Source organism: Pongo abelii, chromosome 12 (genome assembly GCF_028885655.2).
Source record: "Pongo abelii isolate AG06213 chromosome 12, NHGRI_mPonAbe1-v2.0_pri, whole genome shotgun sequence".
Classification (NCBI taxonomy): Eukaryota; Metazoa; Chordata; class Mammalia; order Primates; family Hominidae; genus Pongo; species Pongo abelii.
The window spans coordinates 121235350-121250538 of NC_071997.2; the positions used below are offsets into that span (position 1 = coordinate 121235350).

A 15189-nucleotide genomic window follows, 5' to 3' on the forward strand; every position below is an offset into this window, starting at 1 on the left:
ATTGTGCAGAGTAAAAGTAAATTTACATAATCTCAATTTCAATGTAGATATGGTTATATGCCCACATGGAAGATTAAACTGATTATCACTGGGCCATAATAACTTTGCTGAAGACAAAAAAGTCAGGATCCCTGGGTTCCAATTTCAATTCTGCCCCCCAGTAAATACCAGGGGTTCTTGGATGAGATGAGAAGGCCTCTGGGCTTTTCAGCTTTAAAGTTCTGGTGTTCTGCATGAATTTAGAAAAGTGAAAGGTTTTAAAACATGCTAAAAACACTTCTCACTTCATCCCCTAGCTCCATGAGAATGACACTCTCAAAGGACTGTGAAAGTGTGGCACCATGAGGATGAATTCTCATTGACAAAGGAGCTTCCTGGGGCTCTTAGGATGGCATTGAAACAGCCCTTTAGCAAGAACAATAACAAAATGCTGAAGTGCTGGGAAAGTCTTTCCCAAGACCTCTCCCGAGCTGCACACACACACACAAAGCAACACAAGGGCCAAGGCGCAAGACGAAAGCACCATGTCTATTTATGCTGCAGGTAGAAACTTCCACACACGTGCGCTCATTTCATCTTCCCAGAAATTCTGCAGTGTCGATAATAAAGTTGCAAAACCAGATTCAGAGAGGTTAAAAAACTTGACCAAGTTCACAAAGTTGGAAAGTGGTGGAGTCCGGCCCAAATCGTGACTATCAGCCCCCAAAGGAACCCCCTTTCCACCAGCACGCGCTTCCCTGGGTTGAACTGAACCCAGACGTGTGACCGACGCTAACGGGCTGTCACTCGCGGTCCCACGTTGGCTCAGGGACACCCTTTAGGGGGCGTGTCCTCCCAGTTCTAGAGGTTCCCAGAGAAGAGGAGGTGCTCACTAACCAGGCAGCTCGCCCAGACTCCGGGCAGTGAGAGGGAGGGAGCGCAGGCCGCGGGAACGGGATGGAGACCAGCAGCCCGCGGCCCCCGCAGCCCAGCTCCAACCCGGGGCTGAGCCTGGATGCCCGACTGGGGGTGGACACGCGCCTCTGGGCCAAGGTGCTGTTCACCGCGCTCTACGCACTCATCTGGGCGCTGGGCTCGGCGGGCAATGCGCTGTCCGTGCACGTGGTGCTGAAGGCGCGGGCCGGGCGCGCGGGGCGCCTGCGCTACCACGTGCTCAGCCTGGCGCTCGCGGGCCTGCTGCTGCTACTGGTCGGCGTGCCGGTGGAGCTCTACAGCTTCGTGTGGTTCCACTACCCCTGGGTCTTTGGCGACCTGGGCTGCCGCGGCTACTACTTCGTGCGCGAGCTGTGCGCCTACGCCACGGTGCTGAGCGTGGCAGGCCTGAGCGCCGAGCGCTGCCTAGCGGTGTGCCAGCCCCTGCGTGCCCGCAGCCTGCTGACGCGGCGCCGGACCCGGCGGCTGGTGGCGCTCTTGTGGGCCGCCTCGCTCGGCCTCGCCCTGCCCATGGCCGTCATCATGGGGCAGAAGCACGAACTGGAGACGGCGGACGGGGAGCCGGAGCCCGCCTCGCGAGTGTGCACGGTGCTGGTGAGCCGCACCGCGCTCCAAGTCTTTATCCAGGTAACGGCGTGGAGAGCGGGAGTTGGCGGGGGGGGCGGTGCTGGGAGGAGGGAACCCCCTCTCCCCGGGGGAACAGACATTTTCAACTCTAATGCTCGCCACCACCCAGAAAGTTGGGTCCCGTTGCTCCGTCCCATTTTACTAGACGGAGGGAGGCGTGGCCAAGGTGAAGCATTGAGAGAAGTCCCGATTTCAATTCAAAATTAACTCCAAAGTCAATGTTCCCACTCTTGCGAGAGTGGTGCTCAGACATTACTGGGCGTAAACTTGCCTGCAGAGCCTGTGAAAATACGGAGTCCATGACCCACCCAGGTTCCTGCCTCAGTAGCCCGAAGTCTGTGTTCCAAGGAGCCCCCCAGATGGCTCTGGAGAGGACCTCCCTGGAGGTAGGGTGGGGACGGGGAAGGCACTCCCGGCCTCTCTTCCAGAGGCCTGATCAGGCTTCTAACCTCATTTCCTGTTACCTTCTCCCTGACAGCCTTGCCTCCCCCAGGCCACTTGTCCCCCCACACCTCTTGCTCCCACTTTCCCCGAACCCCACACCATGCCCAGCCTCTGGCTTTTAAGTCGGAAGCTCATTCTTCTGCTTTTGATTCCAACCCTTCTTATTCCCCAAAGTGCAGCTCTGACCTCACCTCCTCCCCAACTCCAGGGACTCTCCCCTGTCTTCTGAATTCTCTCAGCATATGATGTATTTGCAGCACTTCACAATGCATTTTCTGAAAGTGATGCTCACCTTTCTAAGTGTCTGTCTCCATTTCCGCATCATTCTATAAGCCAGTGTCCTCTGGTCACTTGCTCTAGTCACATTAGACCATGATCTCACGTATCCAGCACACTGGGGAAGTGGGAAAGGCTGAGAAAGCACAGGCCCCTCCAGGCCCTGCTGGGCTTCCAGGAAACCTAAAGGAACAAAGCAGGGTGGAGCCAGGATCCCTTCTCTGCACACTGGCACACGAGGGTATGTGGGAGAGTTTACTGTGTGAATTCATCAGGGCACATGGAGGGTGCAGAGGCTGCTTAGGGGACTCGTCCTAAGCAGCCTCCTAAGCGGCTTCTTAGTGCCACGTCCCCAGGTTAGGCTCCCTCTCATATTAAGCTGCCTCCTGCAGCTGGAAGCCCAGCCTGCCTACACAGTCGAAGGGCCCTCTCTAAAGTCCCCTCTCTCTTCCTATACCCTTTCCTTGTTTCTGAAGATCCCACCTTTGTTCGTGTCTGCTCATCCATCCCCTGGGCAGGGGTAGAGGACTGAAGGGCTTCAGGCAAGGTGTTCACTCACCAACCTGCTTTTTACTCATGACCAGGAGAAATCCATGGAGCAGGCGTCTTAAGATTTCGTGGGTGTTCAGTGGAGCCACTTTGTTCCCATTCAATCTAAACACTGTGGAGGGGAGAGGGACTCTCCATGGCCAGAATCCTTCCAGATCTTGAGCATGCCCCACAGTCCCACCCCCGGAATCCACAGAGGCCACCGAGTCATCTTCAGAAGTGTGCCTCTGTGGAGTGGCTGTCCCAGCAATAGGGCCTTCTCTCCACTGAACTTGTCACCTCTTATTTCTTTAAACAACATCTTCCTCCCCTAGTTCCTTTCTGACAGGCTCAGCCCAGAGATCCCTTGCTCATCACATGGAATCTGCCATGAGCAACTGTCTGCAGTGATTTTCCCGTGGGTCTGGGAGCTCCAATGGGCACCTGGAAGCAGGACACAGGTCTCCCGTGGATGTGGAGTATGGAGGGTGGGATCTGGCCTGGAGAGAGGGATGGAGGGACCAAATGCCTGAGGAAGATGTATTTATTTGTTTCCTTGTTTATTTTACATGGAACTTCACATTTAAAAGTTTATAAGTCTCGGTGTAGTAGCTCAAGCCTGTAATCTCAGCACTTTGGGAGGCTAAGGCAGGAGGATCAGTTGAGGCCAGGAGTTCGAGACCAGCCTGGGCAACATAGTGAAACCCTGTCTCTCCTAAAAATAAAATAGTTAGCTAGGCATGGTGGCATGCCTGTAGTCCTAGCTGTTGAGGAGCCTGAGGCAGGAAGATCCCTTGAACCCAGGAATTTGAGGTTGCATTGAGTCATGATTGCATCACTGCACTCCAGCAGGGGTGACAGGGCAAGACCCTGTCTCAAAAAATAAAAATTAAAAATTAAAAGTTCATAATCTCTTTCTGAATGAAAAAATCTAGACATTATGGAAGGGGAAAAAGAGGCTGGAGAGGGGTGTAGTCAGAACTCTATGTTGCAAATGATGGAAACAGAACTGGAGGCAACTTCAGCCAAAATAAAAAATTGAAGCAAGGATGTTGGGGCAGCCGAGATCTCAGGTCAGAGTCAGGGGCTCAGGGCTCCCAGGAGCCCCTCTCTCTCCTTCTCTTCCCAGACTCAGAAAGAGGCCTCTGGGTGTCTGTGGGTAGGGTTCATATGCCCAGGTCTGTCCACAGGGCAAGAACATGGCTGCTGGCATCCTCTGTGATAATTCAATGAGATCATGTGGAATTGCCCAGAATATTGCAGGTCCTCAACAAATGTTCACCTTCTTTCCTTTCCTGCCTTTTCTTCCTGCCTGAGGGTTTAACTCCAGCTCTCCCTTCCCAGCCTAGTACAGTGCCTGGCTCACAGGAAGCAGAATCAGGGCCTTCCCACCTGTCCCGTCTTCTCTCCCTCCCTGCCTGCTCTGCCCTTCTCCTTCCCTTCCTCCTCTCCTCACTCATCATCAAGCTCCCTCCTTCCTCCACCCCGGCTTCTCCTTAATAACTCAGCTCCATTTGCCTTCTCTGGATTTACTTTTTGTTTTGTTTTGCTTTGTTTGATATGGAGTCTCAACTCTGTCGCCAGGCTGGAGTGCAGTGGCACGTTCTTGGCTTACTGCAACCTCAGCCTCCTGGGTTCAAGCGATTCTCCTGCCTCAGCAGGAGTAGCTCCGAGTAGTCCGAGTAGCTCAGACTACAGGTGCGTGCCACCATGCCCAGCTAATTTTTGTATTTTTAGTAGAAATGGGGTTTCACCATGTTGGCCAGGATAGTCTTGATCTCCTGATCTCATGATCTGCCCGCCTCAGCCTCCCAAAGTGCTGGGATTATAGCCGTGAGCCACCACGCCCGGCCTAGATTCACTTTTTGTTTGTTGTTTTTTATTTTATTTTTATTTTTTGGCTTTGAAAACATCTTTACTGTTTAAACAAAGTTATATACGTACATTTTTTAAAAATTTGAGCATGAGTAAGCAAAGGGGTATGAGAGTTTGATAGGATGAGGAACCCCACAGTAGCTGTCCCTGTGCCTCTGGGGCAGCAGCTGGAAGGACCGGCAAGGAGAGGACCAGCTGGAGACCCGCAACCTCATCTCTCTGCTCTCTTTGCCCAGGAGATCTTCCCAGGCCTCCCCACCACTTTGGCCCACTGCCACTTGGTACCCCAGCTCTACCAAGGGTTATTATCCTCCTTTTGCCACATCGATTCAGGTCCTGCTGTTGCTGCTGGGTAGCAGGATCGCAAGGGCTAACGCGCCTGCGTGCCTTCCTGCAGTCTTGACCTGGTTTCTTGGCCTCAGAGGCTGTGACCATGGACTCTGACTTTAAACTGAAGCTGTCCAGCAAGTGGGAGCCGCTTGAGGACCTGTTTGAATCTGAGGACTGCAAAGTAGGCTGAGGCACTTGGGGTCACATCTACAAAGCCAAGAGGAAAGGTGGTTCCTTCACAAGCTTGAGCACCCACAGGCCCTCCCTCTTCGGAAAGTCTTTCTGTCTCATGCTGACAGGGAAGCGGGGCTTCTGTATGACCTCTGACTTATAATCTAGTGGTGCAGAGCTACTAACAAACAAGAAGCCAGCTCAGTTACCTTGGGGGGTAGTGAGGTCATCATCACCTCCCATCCTAGATGCAGTTTGCCACCTGCATGACCACTGGGAGTTGCATAGGTATGTAGAACCTGCCAATATTTTAACTATGAGTAAAGATCCTGAGTAAAGACGAGTCAAAATCACTGATATGAGTGGCACTCTATTTTTTTGTTCACCTTCGAAGCCTTGGGCAGATCTGGATCTAGCAGCTGTAACATTCTGGTTCCGAGTCCCAGAGCTACTTATTGAGGCAAGACATTATTCCAGAGCTGCTGATACATGGGCTATAGAGTGTGTATTTGCAGAACTACTAATGTCAGGACGAATATTTTTTATCATCCACACTAGTAACCTTTAGCCCCATAACAAGCTAGCACTAAGCACAGAGCAGCAGGTACAGGAATCTACCTCCCAGCTGCCTGCACGTGGTTCCCAGCTGCAGCAGAAGAGCCAGTGCGTTGCTGCTCAGACCTGGCTGTGCAGTTCTCCGCTGAGGCCTGGCGTGGCTGTGACAATGAACCACATTTCCACAATGCCTGGGAGCTGGGTTCCACCACTTGTCACAGTCTGGAGCAGTGACTTCCAGGCTGTTCCTAATTGGGAGACAAGCTTGGAAAAAAAAAAAAAAAACAGTGCCAAAGTGCCAAGCAACGTTTGTGTTTTGAATATGCTGCTCACACAGTTTCCTTGACATGGTTCAACCTAGCCAGAGCAACGAAGCTGTGAAATGAATTCTGTCAGTCTAACAGCATCTTTTGACAAATAGTGCGTTTAAAAATGTTTAACTTGAAACATACAGTGTATGTTAACACAACAAAATGACCAGACTCAAATTAGGATTATTTTGGTTCTAATATTTTATCAGTGAGTTGATTCACTGTTCATATTAACCAGTGTTTTTTTTGTCCAAGAAAATTGCTTACAGTTTTTGAAAGTATGAAAACCTATAGTTTTCCCAGAAAGATTTTAAAACTCCCAAAGATTAATTACTAATGTATAAATATCTTTTTAATTTTGATCTTTGTTTTGACTGGTATTAAAGCTACAAATTGATAGTAATTAAGTATGTCATTACTGATATAAACCTGTTTGGTTCCTCAACAAACTAAATTGATGGTCATAGGTAGTGTTTTATTTTTCCCTCAGTGTTGCTGATTTGCGAGCAAGCATTAAGATAAAAAGGCATGAATGATAACTCCATAAAAAGGCCCAGGGTCCAATTCAGATATTTCATACTGATTTTAAAGTAGTATTAAATATCATTCAGTTAGTCCGGGCACAGTGGCTCACACCTGTAATCCCAGCACTTTGGGAAGCCAAGGTGGGCAGACTGCTTGAGCTCAGGAGTTCAGGACCAGCCTGGGCAGCATAGTGAGAACCCCATCTCTACAAAAAATACAAAAATTAGCCAGGCGTAGTGGCACATGCATGTAGTCCCAGCTACTCAGGAGGCTGAGGTGGGGAGGATCACTTGAGCCCAGGAGGCAGAGGTTGCAGTAAGTTGTGACTGCACTACCGCACTCCAGTCTGGGCGACCTCGTCTCAAAAAAAAAAAATGCTCAGTGTTTAAAATGTTTGCTAAGGGAAAGGTGGAAGAGAGCGTTAGAACTGATGAGGGGAAACCCTAGAACACATTGACTTTGAATTTTTAAAAGTAAACATTTAAAACACAGGGTATTATACAAATAAATTCATTTTTCTAAGTCAAATAGTATCAATGATGATAACCCAAGGTGTGTGATGGAAAACAGCAATCCTGTCATTCTCCACACTCTGATTCATTTCTCTGTTTCTCTAGTTGAGAGGCAAATACCATGTGTTCTTGTCTCTTGCCCTCTTTGCCTCCATATTTCTAAAGAGCACACTAGCTTTATTTCTCAGTTTTAAATTGTATCCACTGTCTTATATCTATAGAAAATGAGCATTTCACTCTCCTACATTCCTATCCCTGCCCTCTGCCACCATCACCTCAACACACGCTGGCCCCATCCTCCTTCCAGTGTATCCCTGTGCTGGGTTAGATTTATGTTCAGTATTTATGTAATTGTGACTATGTAAACATTCTTCACAGATGACCCATGTGTTGTATTTTTCTAATCCAAGGACTTTTGTTTTCTTTGCAGTTAATAATGTATGGTCTTTTTTTTCATTTGCATAGTTTTTTACATACCTATTTGTAGTTCATTTTCAGCTTCTCTATCACAAGTGTAAATGCCCTTTCAATATGTTCTGATCCATTAGATAATCTACCAGTTTCTTCTTTTATTTTTCAGTTCTCCCTGGAGCTCTCTGGCCTCCTGCTCCAGTCCCACTGGTTGCTCTCTAGTGCACAGGGGGACCATAGGGAAGTCTCATCTGCACAGGGGCCCCCTGGGAGCTCCCTTCCATCTGCACAGGGGCCCCCTGGAGGTTCCCTTCCATCACTTGGTGGGTCTTCTGTAGGATACCCCATTTTGAATGACAGGTCTTCCTCTTTATTGGCTTATAACCTTATTTGTCTAGAACATACGTTTTTTTAATCTCCTGAGACCTGAGGAAGGGTCCACAGAGGGTAAAAAAAATTTGAGAATTTGCATGTCAAAAATTGTTTTCTTTTATCCTCACGTTTGTCATAATATGGCTGGGTATAAAATTCTAAGATGGAAGCCATTTTTCTCACAAACTGTAAAGCACTGCTCATGATTTTCTAGCTTCCACCATTGCTTTTAAGAAGTGAATGTCATTCTGGTTTTCCATCCTATCTATGTGACCTGTTTTATCTGTTTGGAAGCTTTCAAGATCTTCTCTTTATACCCAAGGGCTAAACATCATAAGAACGAGACTTGCCATGAGTCTATTTCCATCCCTTCTGGGCACTCAGGCAGCCTTTCAGTCTAGAAGCTCAGATTCCTCAACGTTGGGAAAACTTTCTTGAATGCATTTTTAAATAAAATTTCCTCCCCTCTGTTTTCTCTGTTTTTTTTTCTTCCTGGAACCCCTATTATGAACATCCTAAACTAATCCGAAATTTCATTTTCTCTCTCCTCACTTTCTGAGAACTTTCTCAACCTTATCTTCTAACCCTTCTGCCGCTCCTTCTGCTCATGCAGATTCCGGGCCTGGGGCACAGCCAAGTGGCGAGGGCCGCAGGGCCCTGGTGCTGCCCCATAGCCCTTGGCATTACCTCCACAGGTGAATGTGCTGGTGTCCTTCGTGCTCCCCTTGGCACTAACTGCTTTCCTGAACGGGGTCACAGTGAGCCACCTGCTGGCCCTCTGCTCCCAAGTGCCGTCCACTTCTACCCCGGGTAGCTCCACCCCCAGCCGCCTGGAGCTGCTGAGTGAGGAGGGTCTCCTCAGATTCATCGTATGGAAGAAGACCTTTATCCAGGGAGGCCAGGTCAGCCTGGTGAGACACAAAGATGTGCGCCGGATCCGCAGCCTCCAGCGCAGCGTCCAGGTTCTCAGTTAAGTCCTCTGTAACATCACCCCAGAAGAAAGGGGCCCAGGTTCCGGGGCTGCCTCCACCAATCCCTGGCCGGGTGACCTCAGCAAGTCACTACCTCTCTCAAGGCTTCCTTTATCCTATGCCCCAGGGGAACTGTATAACCAACAGACTTCCTGTAGGGTTCGGTGCTATAATTAAAGGAAAGAATAGGAATTCTGTACATGAAGCCTCTGATCTGCTCCAGGGAATAGCACACACAGGCAAACAGAGACCTGACCACTTTTCAGTGAGTCTGGCGGTGTGGATGAACACGAGGAGCAGTTATGGTTGAAGACTGTGGCTGCAAATGGTGGACTCTTAGATGGGCTGGGTACCTAAATCCAGTTCCCTTCAAACTCCATTTTCCCTCCTACAACACTGATCTGTTTGCTTTCTTGTTTTGTAAGTCTCTGGGAAAATTTGGCCTTATAAGAGAAACTCCAAAAGGCACCGGAGAGCAGAGGTCTCTCCAAGTACCCACCGTAACCCAGGCACTAGCTAGGGTATGGAAGGATCAAGTACAAGACAGGGTCTCTGCTGTCATCAATGTCACAGTCTTGTGTATGGACAGAGACGCAAGAGCTAAGTGCAATGTGATGTGATAAGTAACACAAAGTCAGCACATGAAGGTGTCAGACTTCATTTTACGGACAATGGTCAGTCATTGAAAAAGTTGATGTCCATGAGTGACGGGAGATTTGCTTTTGAGACCTACTGCACTCAGCTCTTTGGAGAATGGGCTAAACGGTGCCTCTAAAACTTCAGTGTGCGTAAGAATGATCTGGAGAGTTGTAAAATGCAAACTGCAGGGCCCAAGATTCTGCACTTCTACTAGGCTTCTCACTGATGTTGACACTGCTGGTCCAGGGGCTACCCTGGGCTAGATGATGGCTTTGCCAGTCAGAGCAAAGTAGAAGCAGGAGAGGGAAGGGGTGGGAGGTTGGGAAACTCGTCATAGTCCAGTGCAGAGGCGGTAAGAGTCTCTTAGGGAGGTAGCCATAAGAGCAGGGAAAGCACACAGAGGAGAGATGCTAAGAAGAAACTTTTCAATAGACTTGATATAGAAAGGAACAGAAAAATAGGAGTCTCTGGCTTATGGCTTGAGTGCCAGATGAATGGCAGTGCTGTAAATTAACCAGAGAGGGACTAAAGGAGCAAGAGGCTTTCTAAGACAAGAAAGACACAAGTTCATTTTTTTTTTTCTTTTTGAGATGGAGTCTTGCTCTGTCACCCAGGCTGGAGCGCAGTGGCGTGGTCTCAGCTCACTGCAACCTCCTCCTTTCAGGTTCAAGCAATTCTCCTGCCTCAGCCTCCCAAGTAGCTGGGATTACAGGCACCTGCCACCACACCCGGCTAATTTTCATCCTGTTAGCCAGGCTGGTCTCAAACACCTGACCTCAACTGATCCACTTGCCTCGGCTTCCCAAAGTGCTGGGATTACAGGCGTGAGCCACCATGCCTGGCCCAAGAAAGACACATTTCTGTTGTACATGCAGATCGATAACCAGGTAGGGATATCTAGCCCTGGGTTGGGAATATATATATTCTAGTGGCCAGGAGGAGGTCCTAGAAGCATGCTGTGTCCTGGTCATGGCCAGAGTGGACATTCACCCAGAGGACAGGATCACATAAGGTTTGAGAAGAGATTCAGGTTGGGATATGTCAGATAACCTCAAGGCCTCCTTCCAACACTTCACTCCAGGACCAGGTTAGAGGGAAATGCTGCTATTTCCTTGGGCATCATCCTCCCTTTGCAATGGTGTAACTGAGAATGTGTCTGCTTTCTCCTGGTGCTGTCTCTCCCTTTCCAATGCTCTGCAGGAGCCATTGTGGTCATGTATGTCATCTGCTGGCTGCCGTACCACGCCCGCAGGCTCATGTACTGCTACGTCCCTGATGACGCGTGGACTGAGTGAGTGTGGCAGAAGGACCCTAGCACACAGGGAGGGGGCCCAACCGGGCTGGGCCTGGGGTCTCCATTGCTCTCCAGAGGGACCCTCCATTGCTGGGTCCTCTGGAACCCTGGACTGCATTCCACCTGGTCCCGTGCAGTCTGTGCCTTGAAATCTCCCAGCCAGGGATGGGGAACAGAACGTTGTCTCTGACCTGGTAAGGCCGTGTGCATGAGAGGCCTAGCCAAGACTGTGGGATTCTCACTACAGGAGAAAGAGAAGCCTACAGTCTGGGGAGGGGGAGCACGGGCCATGCTTCTGAGGCTTCCCCTCTCTCTCCTTCCTCTCCTATTCCAAGGAAAGTGTGAGGAAGACACAAAGCTGCGACCCCATGAGCTAACAAAGGTCCCCTCAGCAGAGACCAAGATATGCACCCCCTTTTATGACATGGTTGGAGAAGATGAGAGAATTCATAATCTGCCTTTCAGAAATCACTGTGCCTCAATCATAAGTGGGAATCAAACATCCAAAAGAATCGAGGTCCCAGGAAGCCTCCACAGAAAGAGCCATGTGACAGATGCCTCCTCCTCAGGAGCCACCAGCACCCCTTACACTTGCGCGGGCAACATGAGCTCGTGCCAAGTGCACTGCAAAGAACCTGCAGCAAGGAGTGCGGCTCCTCAGAAGGACCTTCGGCTCTTAGTACAGCCACATCTCCTGACCACACGCAGCAGCCCGGGGCACCCGGGGCCTCAGTGGCTGGACAGATGGCCCCTGTCAGTCGGCAGTGTCACCTTACCATGAGGTGACCAGGAACCACAGCCAGGGATGGCAGATCATAGAGGCTGGGTGGAGGGCGTCAGCTGCTGGTGACGAAACATTTATGGAATTTACATTGTGTTTCCTGGCTGGGCACGGTGGCTCATGCCTGTAATCTCAGCACTTTGGGAGGCTAAGGCAGGTGGATCACCTGAGGTCAGGAGTTCAAGACCAGTCTGGCCAACATGGTGAAACCGCGTCTCTACTAAAAATACAAAAATTGGCTGGGCATGGTGGTGTGCGCCTGTAGTCCCAGCTATTCAGGACTGTAGGCAGGAGAATTGCTTGAGCCCGGGAGGCGGAGGTTGCAGTGAGCCATGCCGTTGCACTCCAGCCTGGGAGACAGAGCAAGACTCCATCTCAAAAACAAACAAACAAAAACACTGTGCTTCCTGATAGCAGAACATAGGCTTCCTCATGCAGCCCTCTGGAGGAGAGGCATTCTCCAGCAGGAAGTGGACACTGTGAGGAGGTGACAGGTCCTCTAACCAGGCTTCTGGGTTTCTCTTGCAGCCCACTGGACAATTTCTACCACTACTTCTGCTTGGTGACCAACACACTTCTCTACGTCAGCTCAGCTGTGACTCCTCTTCTCTACAATGCCGTGTCCTCCTCCTTCAGAAAACTCTTCCTGGAAGCCGTCAGCTCCCTGTGTGGAGCGCACCACCCCATGAAGCGGTTACCCCCCGAAGCCCCAGAGTCCCACCCTAATGGATACAGCTTCAGGCTTTGGGGATCCCCCAGAAACCCGGACCTGAATGTAATGCAAGAACGAACAGAACAAGCAAAAGGACTAGCTGCTTAGTCACCTGGCAAAGCAGGTGAGCAACCTTATCACTAATCATTCAAGCTTCGCAGCCAGGGCGACTTCGATCAAGCCCAGCTCTGCTGAGAAACATCAAGTGCAGGGAAGCCACGTGACCCCTCCTAGCCTCAGGCTCCCTCGTCTGTGTAGTGCAGATAAAGAACAGCACCCATCTCTTAGTGTTGTCTGAGACTAAAGTGCTTAGCACAGAGCCTGGTGCGTAGTAGATGCTCAATAAATTTTTGCTGGCACGATTTCTGGTGTTACTGTTGTTGCATGGCTATCATCATTGCTTTCCTGCTGTCCTGAAAGCCCCGGACACGCTGCTGTAGTTTTACGCTCAGGTGTCCTGTAAATTTCCTCAAATGACCAATCAGCAGTGCCCCAGAAGCTGACCAAATTGGTGCCTCACATGAGCTGTAGTAAGATTCTCCATTCTCTCCCAGGCAGGGAGCTGCTGTTGACACTGGCAGCAGCTTCTGCAGGCTCTGGAAAGCCAGTGGGCTGCTGGCGTCCCCTCCTGCCTCTGGCCAAGCCAGCCCGTGTGGCCTACGGGGAAACGGCCATGCACACTCTGCCACGAGGCACATGTGGCCCAGGTACGCTCTGGCCAGCGCAGTGCTGGACAAGAGTTGAATCTTAATTCTCTTCATCAGGGCAAGCTCTGCCCGTTTGACAGCAGGCCTCAGTCCCTGCACTGCCCGCACAGGCCAGGCCCACTTCCTACTACCAGCCTTGCTCCTGGAGGCAGTAAGGCTGAGGCCAGGGAAGCAGTGGTGCTTTTCCCTGAGGGCAGAGCACGCAGTGGTAAGAGGCAGGGGAGGGTACCGGCCTGTGAGGGGAGGAGGAGAGAGATGGGTGCGGGACACAGCACCAAGGAGAGGTTCGTTTTGATGAACTGTGTCAACGCTTCCCTAGACTCTGTCCACCTCCTGACCCGTCCCCCACCCCCTACTCCCATGATGGACGCTGCACACACTCATCACACACACATCACACAGGCACACATAAGTATGCACAGACTCATCACATGCAGACATACCACAAACACACGGCACATGCACACTTACACCTCACATGTGCACACATGTCACATACACTCATTACACCTACAGCACATATCAGATGCACATCACACACACCACATGTAAACTCATCACATGCATACGTGTCACATGCACACACTCCTGGGCTGGTCCACCCAGACGAGCCGGCAGTGGCTTCTGCACAACTCGGAGGTGACTGTTCTCCAGCCCCCAGCCCCAGAACCCCTGAGAAGAGGCCAGAGGTGACGACCATATCCCCTTCACGGAGCCATCCCGGGCTAGGACCAGCACGGGTACCCACACGTGGGCCTCGTCGGGCGAGGACATGCCACCTGGAAAGGAGGAGCGACAGCAGCCCTGGCGTGGGGACCCCTAGAGGGGGCGGCTCTGACGGGCAGGCCACGGACTCACGGTGTTCATGGAGGAAGAAGGAGCTTCAGACCCGCACCGGGAACGGTGAGGCCCAACATGCCCGGCCCCGCAGCCGGTGATGGTGCAACCTCCGTTTAAGCCGCGGCTTCGGAGGCCCTGGCTCAAGGTTGTGGCTGCGGCTCCCCAGCCAACGCTCCAGAGAGGTCCAGGAAGCAGGAAAGGCAAGCAGCAGCTCCCAGTCCAAACGCAGATGAGACTGCGCAGGAAGCAGGCTCCGGTGAGGTCCGGGGCGTGGGCCGGGAGAGCGGGTTCCTCGACCTCATCACTGGGAGCAGGAGAACCCTGGGCAGGTTCAACTCCCTGAGTCCGTGTCTTCATCCGCGAAACTGGTGCGGGCAGAAAGTTCTTAAGCTATTTAAAAACAGTAATTCAGGTCAGCAAGAATGGATCTGAATTCGAAGCAATTTGTAATCTTCATTTATCTCCTTTGCGTGTGTGTGTGTGAGTGTGTGTGTGTATGTGTGTGTGTGTCTACAGAAATGTTAACGTGCTTGATTTGGGGTATTCTCCCAAGACCCTGCTAAGGGTATTACGTAATATATGGCATATATCCCATGTTACTTTTCTCAAACATGGAAAACCCAAATTGAAAAATATATCTGGCCCCTAGGGTTTCAGATAAGGGACTGTGGATCTGAAGTACCTAATAATAAGTTTATAATAATTAAATAAGATAAAGAATGTTAAGCTCCTACCACAGTGCCTGGCATATAGTAAATCCTCAATAAATGCTAGTTGTCATTATTGTCGTCATCATCATCCTAGACCGCAAACTGGGTAAAACCTGGTAGTGTCCCTTCGAAAAGATTATATGAATGAGGGACACTTTTTCTGCTACATGTTACCAAAGTACAGTAAGAGGCAAGAGAAACAAAATGTGAAGAATAGATTGAGAAACATAGATGAGCTACTTTATATATTATCCAAAATTTTCATGCAAATCATTAGGCAAAACACCAGGACCCCAAAGGCCAAGAAACACACAAGAGGAAAATGCTCAGCCTCAATAGCTCCTGGAGAAATGGCAGCCCAAACAATAATACGTGACATTTTATGGGCAATGTATTAACAAAAAATGTCAATGACCAGAACAAATATTGGGTGACATCAGTGCGCTCCTGTCTTAGAGGGAGAGGAAACTGAATAACCTTCTTGGAAAGCAAATTGGCAATATATTTTGAAAGCCATGAAGTGCTCAGAAACTTAGACCCTGTAATTCAACTCCTGGATATTTACTTTGATAAAATTTGCTAAAGAAGAAAAGGCCTCTCTGTGTGCACACAGAGTCATTGCAACATTCTTCATTTGGGCCTTTACGAGCAGGCACTGGTTCAAC

The 15189-nt window shown here is 50.2% G+C and overlaps 1 protein-coding gene across 1 annotated transcript; it reads left to right on the top strand.

Annotated features, from left to right (window-relative positions):
• Positions 1-936: 936 nt before the first annotated feature.
• Positions 937-12643, top strand: NTSR2 (neurotensin receptor 2). The gene is given in 5 exon segments (XM_024242560.2): positions 937-1560; positions 8566-8839; positions 10681-10771; positions 12084-12252; positions 12254-12643. Coding segments are annotated over 5 exon segments (1233 nt in total). The 3' UTR covers positions 12329-12643.
• The last annotated feature ends 2546 nt before the right edge of the window (positions 12644-15189 follow it).